General features: G+C 43.4%; 1 protein-coding gene across 1 annotated transcript; it reads right to left on the bottom strand.

The window, feature by feature from the left end:
• Positions 1-404: 404 nt before the first annotated feature.
• Positions 405-6,084, bottom strand: calhm3 (calcium homeostasis modulator 3). The gene is made up of 4 exons (XM_076077070.1): positions 5,798-6,084; positions 3,620-3,747; positions 2,351-2,478; positions 405-854 (listed from the first exon to the last, which is right to left on the bottom strand). Exons 1-4 carry the CDS (start codon positions 6,082-6,084, stop codon positions 405-407), a joined length of 993 nt encoding a protein of 330 aa, XP_075933185.1.
• Between the last annotated feature and the right edge of the window lie 4,368 nt (positions 6,085-10,452).

Genomic DNA, 10,452 nt, shown 5'->3' on the forward strand with positions numbered 1-10,452 from the left:
TGAGAGAGATGTGTAGTAGCTTTTACTTTAGTCACAATAATTAAGCATAGCCAACATTAATTTGCAGATGTTTTGTGATCATTTGACCCTCTTTTGTATTTACAGATTGTAGTGTGGATCACTCACTGCAACATTTAACTTGACAGATCATTTATGCTCCTGCCCACTGTGTTGGTTTTCAAGCTGTTATCCAAATGTTGGCTCTACAAACCTCTTAATTAGCACGTATTTAGATCAGGGTAATAAAAAATAAAATAATGCCCCTGAATTCTGACCTCTGCATTTCTAAAACCCTGCGTACGGCCATGCTACACAGAGGTAACCTACACCTAACATGACGCTATAGCTTCATGGTAGTGAAGTCATGACATGATTCACCCTGCAGCTTTACAGCACATTGTGTCCTACACATCAGAGTATAAAGTCTTCCCGTTACGGACCTCCCAGATAACGCATGATTTGGGTCTGTGGGCTATCCTTGTGACGTCCAGCTCAGGTTTATTATAGTACCATTTGTTGAGAAGCTGGTCCACCTGTTCCTGCTTTGACACCCCGTGAAGTCTCTCCTCTTCCTCATCCTCCCACTCCACTTTGGGGTTGGTGATGAAGAGCGGGTGGGGAAGACGGAGCACAGCATCCTCCCTCATGTCCTCAAAGAACTGCACCACACACTTGCGGGCAAAGTCGCGGGCATGCAGGACGCAGGTCTCATCGAAGAGTTTCTGCTCCACGTCGAGGTAGTTGCTCCAGTAGCGCGTCTGCAGGGAGGCGGCGTGGTCGTCGAAATAGGGCTTGACGAGGCGTCCCATTGCTCCCAGTACAATCAGGAAGAGGAGGATGGACCAGCCGACTGCCTAGACAGGGCGAGGAAAGTTAGCAAACACAAAGCCAACAAAAGCTGTCAGTCATGTGCTGAAGTGACTGGGACGAGTGCACAAAGAATCGTCTGTCAGTAGCACCAATTGTTCATAATATTCCCACACACGGAGGTTACAAAAGTCTGATCAGGTGACTAGTGTGTCAACAATTCAGCATTGCAGCCTCAAATGCGAAATCAGCATTTAATGTGAAAGTCTGTTTTTCCAGGGATGAGGATAGGCACTATGTATATCTTGCGATTGTGTGGGTTTTCTCATACTTTGTTTTATCCTATCTATTCTAATCTGTTATGACAACTCTGTGTTCATCAAGTTAAATGATTAGTTTCCCCATTTTTATAGTTTAACTTAAACTTGTGGAGCTAACATTTGCAGAGGACGTTAGCACAACATTAACTAACGTTAGCAAGATTTTCCATAAATTACAAAACATCTATTCAGGGGATGCCGTTAGTGATGGTGTGGGCTCCGCGGTAGCTCCTACAGCTTGATGGAGCAGAAGCGGGCCTAGCGAAGGGTCAATTGCAGCATAGCGCCATCTCCAGCAATGTCAACTCTGTTCAATGCTTCAGTGTCATGAGAATTGATGGTAATTCATGATGCTATTTTAGAGCTAAAAAACAAAAGATTAAATTAATTTTCTAAAGCCTGATCGAATGTGATTCGTCAAAACTACACAGACAAACAAAAAAAGAACGTATATGAATGAATCTTTATAGAGATTACTAAAACCCAAATCACGAGTCTGTAATAGAACATGTGTCAATTTGATCATAAATGTAGTCACAGAGATATTATGGTTGTTTTTTGTGTCTTTCGAGCCAAACATCTAATGTGGTGGTAACGTAGCCGCTAGATAGCTCTCCCGTTGACAAGCTGTGTGAGTGGCTTGGGCGGTTTTATGGGCGCGAGCTCGATTCCGCGGCTCTAGTCCCCCAATCACCTCTGTGCAGACTCTGAATCCAAGTGACATCAAAAGAGCAAGATGGCAGCTCACGTCCCGTGTCCGGGACGTTTTGGTTTCACCTTTGTACAGTGTTACAAAATGTTTTAGCTTCTGTGAAATATGCTTGTATCAGTTATATATCAGTTTTGGAGTGAGTCCTGCAGTGATAGAGTCTGAGAATGCATGAATAGACAGGTGACAGAGCTGCGGGGCCACACCCTGTCTCACATCACAGGCTTACAGTAGTTGTTCCTGGTTGGGCTGTATTGTAGTCATGACTGGGCCTAACTTCAAAGTTGTGGTTGCACCAAAAAGTTTTGAATTTATTATTGAAAGATAATCCCTTATGTAGTTGGAGAAAGTGGAGACACTTCATCCATTTATACTGTCCATGGATCAGACCAGATATATTAGGGTAAACTAACCCTTGACCCTGATCTTACGGAGCATACCGCCAATTGATGGTCTTCTTGACGTGAAAAGTACAAAGATGTGTGTATGTAGAGACGAGGCTCGAACAGCTTACTTGAGAATAGCAGCGAACGTAACGAGAGACGGCTTTGCGGAAAGAGCTGTTCCTGAAGATAATGTCCTCCTTGCAGGGCACTTTGGCCATGACTTTGATCACATCCAGACCTGTATTGTTGGGCAAACCTGCAAAAACATACCACATAATACATCATACAAACCAATTATGCAACAACGGTAACATTATAGATTGCATTGAGGCCATGTCCACATTACTCCGTTTCCATTTGAAAACGCATATGTTTTGCTACGGTTACACTGAGCGTCCACACTACGCCGGAGTTTTAGAGCACCGTAAACGGGTAAGTTTGAAATGTGGACGGCCGAAACCGGATATGATTAGAAACGATCACAACCACACCCGCGTTCGCTAATTGATTGGTTCTTAGCAGTCATGACGTATCCTTCCCTGATTCGTCACATGTCTATCACGTGACCCTTACCCGGAAGCTCACGAACGACAACATTGAATACCGATCGACTACCAGGTTAATTTAACATGGAGAACTGATTACAGGCGATGCTGACCTTGTTGTCTTTACTAGCAGCTGTTGTGCTGTTAAAGTCTGCATTATTACGGAGGAAGCAGCTGTTAATGGAGCGATCAGTGATCAGTGACCAGTGGCATTATCAGCCCTACGGAGCGTCTGAAGTCGCGGTTAGCAGTAAACGCTATTCAGTAGGACAGATAGTTAAGCCACCAGCAGAGCTACGAGTGAGAACAGACAACAACACCGAGGAAACGAGTGAGAGACGTGTGTTGACCACATTTATGGACCCATAATCTAGCAAACTGTTACGTGTAAGTGTTGATTTTAAAGTAAATTTGATATGTGAGAGAGAGAGAGAGAGAGAGAGAGAGAGAGAGACAGAACAAGACCTGCAGTGCTGTAACTAAGTCTGAAAAATAAAACTTCTAAAACTTTCCACGAACTGTCTGTTTGAGTTCATAGAGGAACATTTTAGAGAAGATCTTAAGTATCAAACACGACCTTTCATTATTAAAGACTACTTTATTACTCTGTCGTATTTTTTTTAATGAAGCAACCAATCTACTTCCTGTTTACATCGACACCCACGCGCATGCCCAGTGAACGTGAAGAGTCACGTGATATTCGTTTTCAGGCGTGTTAGCATGGACGGAGATCATTTCGAAAACGATGCTGAAAGGCCGTGTGGACGGAGATCGTTTTTTTGTTTGAAAACGGAGTAGTATGGATGTAGAATGTGTTGTTCTTTGAAGCATGTTGCATGTGTTTGCCGATACCTGAGAAGAGTGCAGGGTCTACACTAACACTGAAGGCACAGATGAAGATCTTTCCATCCAGCAAAGTGACCAGGATCCACACCATTGGTGCCAGCATGGCCCTCTGAAGCATGGCTGAGAACAGGTACCTGCAGAAGGACATCGGACACGTTTTCATTCTCACAATTTCCACAGCTTGACCCTCAAATATCACCTTTAGCATAGTGTCAGCAACATAAGCAGGAAAAGTACAGTTCTTGAAGTCATTTTGCTAAATTTGATATTGGGTGATCTATAGCGCATAATGAATACTGGATTTAAAGGATTAGCTAAATGTTCCAAGTTTTTAAGTTCAGGTTATTTATTGTCATATGCATAACAATTACCGATCTTAGATCGCAGGCTTCGTCCAACAATGCTCATTTAATATGTATCCAAAGAAAATTGGAGTGAATTCAAAAGTGAGAATCTCAGACATAAAATAGTGTTAAAGTTAAAATAAAGGGATATAATATAGATAAATATTGCTGTTATAAATAAGACCTCCATGAATACCGCTGTCATCAGTTATTACAGACTCTCTACTTACAGATTCTCCAATCTCCCCTTCATTGGGGATATCTTTAAAAACATCAGCGGGTTGCAAATGGCCCTTATAATATATTCTAGTCAGGTCCCTGTCATGATCACTTTACTGAAACTGCTCTCATCAAAGTTTTAAAAGGAGCTTCTAATAAACATAGATGCAGTCAAGACTTCAATCCTTGTTCTTCTGGAGCTCAGCAATACATTTGATATGTTGGATACTGTCGTAACTTCAGCCCCCTTAAGTACAAGACATCATATGGGGTCCCACCATTGAAATAGGAGTAGAACTGACATTGAACTGCTTTCCGTGACCATTTCAATAATGCAAAAAGAAAATGGCGAGTTAGTTGGGTAGCTTTTCTTTCTCCAGAGTGGCAGGGAGTGAGGCAGAGGAGCCATTAGATGCAGCACTGTCGCCGGCACCAGCTCGCTATTCGGCTCATTTTCTGTGACCAGTGTGGCATTAAAGCATGGCGCAATTAGCAAGCTAGTTCACTAGCCAGCTGTTCGCTAGTTAGCTAGATAGCTTGCTAATTACATCATGCTTCACTAATACACTGGTTACAGAAAATCAGCCAAACAAAGCTGACAGTCATCTGGGGATAACAATGTGCTAAACCATGACAAGAGTGGTGGATGAACCATTGTTACGACTCCACTGCTAGTTTTACTTGTTACACCAAAAGCTCACCTCAGTGAATCCGTGACATGTGGTTGGTTTAGTTTATATGGAAGTTAGCCCGCTACAGCGGTCGCAATGACAACGGTACACATAAAAATGGAGGCCGCTCTGACCATCCTGCTACGTTGATTTGAATGAGAATGTCCGTTCAACTCCTATTTCTATGGGTCCCACAGAGCTTAATTCGCCGTGTTTTATTTCATCTTTCCATGCTCCCTCCCTCATATTATTCATAATAACAATATTCCCCATTATAATTATGCAGATGATACTCAATTCTACATATATCTTTCTTCTGATGACTCCCACCCTGTTGAGAAACTGATTCAGTGCATTGACCCAAATAACAATCGGTCTGATTACAGATAAGCCTCTTGGGGCAAGGGGCTATATATCTGTGGTTCCGTTGTTGCCGGCAAATACCCGAGCCAAGACTTTCTCTTCCGTGCGCTGCTCATTTTTTGCAGTGCGATTAGCAACTTGAGAGGTGGTGTCTAAAGTTGGAGGTGAGAGATGACGTGTACGACCAGATTGTTTCACAAGCTGACAAGTTTACAAGCTAATTTTAAACCAATTAAAAGGGTAGTCATCGCCAGTGGGTTCCAATATTGCTTTTCGGTCAATGCATTCCACCTCTTTTGCTCTCCACTCGAACTGTTTACCTGCATTCAACCAAAAGTCTGCTCGAATGCAGTTGGTCAATACTACTCTGACTACAAACAGAAGCCAGAACACGATGCCAAAAACGTTTACTGCTGCGTTACCGTTAAAGAAAGGTCTGGCTACAACCATTATCATTCTGGTATACAGGAAAACGATGATCTGGCTTGTTTGTATTTCTTTAAACCAATAACATTGGCCACACTTTTCCATGTGCTTGATATCGTAAATACTGTTTTAGTAAATAAAGAAGTACATTTTTGACTCACTTAACCACAGCGGGATTTTTGGATCTGTTCCCAACGGGTCTCATCCACTCGTCCATCATGACGCCTGTATGTCGGTTGACCAGGACCCCCAGGAAGAACAGTATGATAGGCGGGACGATCATCACTCCCAGAGAGTACAGTTTGTTGTACTGAGGAAGGCACGGGCAGTTAAAGTCGAAGCTGGTGTAGAGCTTGACACTGACTAAGGCCAGGATGATACAGATTCCATTGGAGATGGACTCAGAGTTCGACTGAAAGTACTGCAGGACTAACTTCAGACGCTCCATAGCTTAAATATACTGTAGCCTGTAGACAATGTTCAGGGTGGAAGTAAAAACCACTGATGAAACAGATGTTTAATCAGTTGTAATTAACAATGTTACAAAAATGTTTTAGCTTCTATGAAATATGCTTTTCAGAAGAAAATCTGTACATGAAGGTAAATTCTCTTTACCTCACAATAACAACTAGTCCTTTGTGAAGAAAAAGTCTTGAATCCACAATTTAAGCAGTTTCAGTAAACAACCTGAGCTTATGTGGGAATATGCCAGCTACGGAGTGAGTCCTGCAGTGATCCAGGTAGAGTCTGAGAATGCATGAATAGACATGAGCAGGTGACAGAGCTTTGTGGCCACACCCTGCCTCACAGGCTTTACAGCACTTCCTTGTAGGGCTTTATTGTAGTCATGACTGGGCCTGAAACTCAACTTCAAAGCATATGAGACTGTGCAGAAGATCAATCCCCACTGCTGTAGTTTTTTTTTTTTTTAATTACTAAAGGATAATCCCTTATGTTCATAGTTTAGGCCCTCATTTCTTTTAGTTATGATCCGTTGGGTCAAGATGAGCACTTAGGTGACTGTGGCTTACTGAGTAGAGAGGGTTGTCTGCCAACCGAAAGGTCACCGGTTCGATCCTCGGCTGCACTGTGTCCTGTGTCCCTGAGCAAGACACTGTACCCCTAACTGCTCCCTGGGCACCTGTCATTGGCAGCCCACTGCTCCCTATATATACAGGTGCTGGTCATATAATTAGAATATCATCAAAACGTTGATTTATTTCACTAATTACATTCAAAAAGTGAAACTTGTCTATTATATTCATTCATTACACACAGACTGATATATTTAAAATGTTTATTTCTTTTAATTTTGATGATTATAACTGACAACTAAGGAAAATCCCAAATTCAGTATTTCAGAAAATTAGAATAGGGTTCAATATTCAACTGGCTGCCAATATTCAAAGGGCAGCCAGGGCTGCCCTTTGTCACCAGTCCTGTTCGTGATTTTCATGGACAGGATATCTAGGCGCAGCCTGGGGGCGGAGAACGTCAGTTTCGGGGGTCTCGGGATCGCCTCTCTGCTATTTGCAGATGATGTGGTCCTGTTAGCCTCCTCGGATCGTGACCTCCAGCATTCACTGGGACGGTTTGCAGCAGAGTGTGAAGCGGCGGGGATGAGAGTTAGCACCTCCAAATCTGAGGCCATGGTGCTCTGCCGGAAACCGGTGGATTGCTCCCTCCAGGTGGGGACGGAGTGCCTACCTCAAGCGAAGGAGTTCAAGTATCTCGGGGTCTTGTTCACGAGTGAGGGTAAGATGGAGCGGGAGATCGACAGACGGATCGGTGCAGCTGCAGCAGTAAAGCAGGCGCTGCACCGGACCGTCTTGGTGAAGAGGGAGCTGAGCCGGAAGGCAAAGCTCTCAATTTACCACTCGGTCTACGTTCCTACCCTCACCTATGGTCACGAACTCTGGGTCGTGACCGAAAGGACAAGGTCGCGGCTACAAGCGGCCGAAATGAGTTTCCTCCGTAGGGTGGCCGGGCTCAGCCTTAGAGATAGGGTAAGGAGCTCGGTCATCAGGAGGGAGCTTGGAGTCGAGCTGCTACTCCTTCGCGTCGAAAGGAGTCAGCTGAGGTGGTTCGGGCATCTAATTAGGATGCCTCCTGGACGCCTCCCACTGGAGGTTTTCCAGGCACGTCCAACTGGGAAGAGACCCCAGGGAAGACCCAGAACACGCTGGAGAGATTACATCTCCCAGCTGGCCTGGGAACGCCTCGGGATCCCCCAGAATGAGCTGGAACATGTTGCCAGTGAGAGGGAGGTCTGGGTCGGCCTGCTTGCCCTGCTGCCACCGCGACCCGACCCCGGATAAGCGGTGGAAAATGGATGGATCGATGGTTCAATATTGAAGAGACCTGGTGCCACACTCTAATCAGCTAATTAACTCAAAACACCTGCAACGACCTTTAAATGGTCTCTCAGTCTAGTTCTGTAGGCTACACAATCATGGGGAAGACTGCTGACTTGACAGTTGTCCAAAAGACGACCATTGACACCTTGCACAAGGAGGGCAAGACACAAAAGGTCATTGCAAAAGAGGCTGGCTGTTCACAGAGCTCTGTGTCCAAGCACATTAATAGAGAGGCGAAGGGAAGGAAAAGATATGGTAGAAAAAAGTGTACAAGCAATAGGGATAACCGCACCCTGGAGAGGATTGTGAAACAAAACCGATTCAAAAATGTGGGGGAGATGCAGAAAGAGTGGACTGCAGCTGGAGTCAGTGCTTCAAGAACCACTACGCACAGACGTATGCAAGACATGGGTTTCAGCTGTCGCATTCCTTGTGTCAAGCCACTCTTGAACAACAGACAGCGTCAGAAGCGTCTCGCCTGGGCTAAAGACAAAAAGGACTGGACTGCTGCTGAGTGGTCCAAAGTTATGTTCTCTGATGAAAGTCAATTTTGCATTTCCTTTGGAAATCAGGGTCCCAGAGTCTGGAGGAAGAGAGGAGAGACACACAATCCACGTTGCTTGAGGTCCAGTGTAAAGTTTCCACAGTCAGTGATGGTTTGGGGTGCCATGTCATCTGCTGGTGTTGGTCCACTGTGTTTTCTGAGGTCCAAGGTCAATGCAGCCGTATACCAGGACGTTTTAGAGCACTTCATGCTTCCTGCTGCTGACCAACTTTATGGAGATGCAGATTTCATTTTCCAACAGGACTTGGCACCTGCACACAGTGCCAAAGCAACCAGTACCTGGTTTAAGGACCATGGTATCCCTGTTCTTAATTGGCCAGCAAACTCGCCTGACCTTAACCCCATAGAAAATCTATGGGGTATTGTGAAGAGGATGATGCGAAATGCCAGACCCAACAATGTAGAAGAGCTGAAGGCCACTATCAGAGCAACCTGGGCAGTGCCACAGACTGATCGACTCCATGCCACACCGCATTGCTGCAGTAATTCAGGCAAAAGGAGCCCCAACTAAGTATTGAGTGCTGTACATGCTCATACTTTTCATGTTCATACTTTTCAGTTGGCCAAGATTTCTAAAAATCCTTTCTTTGTATTGGTCTTAAGTAATATTCTAATTTTCTGAGATACTGAATTTGGGATTTTCCTTAGTTGTCAGTTATAATCATCAAAATTAAAAGAAATAAACATTTTAAATAAATCAGTCTGTGTGTAATGAATGAATATAATAGACAAGTTTCACTTTTTGAATGGAATTAGTGAAATAAATCAACTTTTTGATGATATTCTAATTATATGACCAGCACCTGTATATACAGGGATGGGTCAAATGCAGAGAATAATTTCCCCACTGTGGGACTAATAAAGGAATGTTTCTTTCTTCTTCTTTGAGACAAGCAGATATATTGTAAACATGCCCATGCTTAATTTGGAGGACAAACAAAAAGTGAAATGATTCTATCTCGATCTTTTATCTGTTAAATACTAACTCTCATTGTCATTTGTTCTCAACTGTCTTTTTATATCCGGCCACTCCTTCCTGCTCAGCATTAAGCCACCTAAACCTGACCTCTCTAGCCTTACAGTCTATCTCCATTTTCCACCAGATTGTCTAATATGCTTGCTACTTAGCATTCTAGTCTTTATCTCTGTCCACCTCATCTGACTTATCGCCCCTTCTCTCTCCTTTTATCACGTGATACATTTGTTAGTGTTAGATGGATGGCTAGGTGGATAGATGGGTAGAAGAGTTTGTTGGTGGATGGATGGATGGAAAGTTCAGTGGATGGATGGATGGATCTCTGTGGTTTTAAGTGATTGTATTAAATGGTCCTAAACTGTAGTGTATTGTATAGCAGTCAAAGTGCATCAGTGTAATAAAGAACCTGCATATGTGACACCTGTGTATTTAATATGTACTTTGTGTCAAAATACGTGAATCTTCTGTAAACTAGTTGGCAACATATTTTGCGCATACCAATAAAGCAGTTTGAATGAAAAATGCAATGAGAATGTCATGTACCTTGTAAAGATCAGGGGCCGTATTCATAAAGCATCCTAGTACAAAGAGTTGCTCAAAGTGACAAAATTCTAAGAAAATCCCAAGAGTTTTCAAAAAAGTTGACAAGTTAATGGTATAGATTAAAAAAAAAAAGATTCACAAAGCACTTTAGCCCTTAAGAGAGCTGCTAAGGTGAAAAAAAAAAACTTTCGAGGAGGGAGGACTAAATAAAGAGTTTCTTAAGCAGAGGAGAAGGTGATGCAAAGACAGAGGTAGGAGAGATATTTTCCAAACGCTGAATGACAGTTTGTGGTTAAGCTCACTAGAGATGCGCTCACATCTCGCACCCAACGCAATAACAGCAGAAATAGAGGATATTTGGAAACTGCAAATGTT

The sequence above is a fragment of the Anarhichas minor genome, unplaced genomic scaffold, assembly GCF_050575085.1.
Source record: "Anarhichas minor isolate MPS153535 unplaced genomic scaffold, ASM5057508v1 ptg000058l, whole genome shotgun sequence".
NCBI classification, from domain to species: Eukaryota; Metazoa; Chordata; class Actinopteri; order Perciformes; family Anarhichadidae; genus Anarhichas; species Anarhichas minor.

Coding starts and splice junctions, on each gene's coding strand:
- calhm3 (XM_076077070.1), bottom strand. CDS start 6,084: ATGGAGCGTCTGAAGTTAGTCCTGCAGTACTTTCAGTCGAACTCTGAG. Junction 3,748..5,797: donor AAAAATCCCGCTGTGGTTAA/GTGAGTCAAAAA, acceptor GTCCTTCTGCAG/GTACCTGTTCTCAGCCATGC. Junction 855..2,350: donor ACGTTCGCTGCTATTCTCAA/GTAAGCTGTTCG, acceptor CGCCCTGTCTAG/GCAGTCGGCTGGTCCATCCT.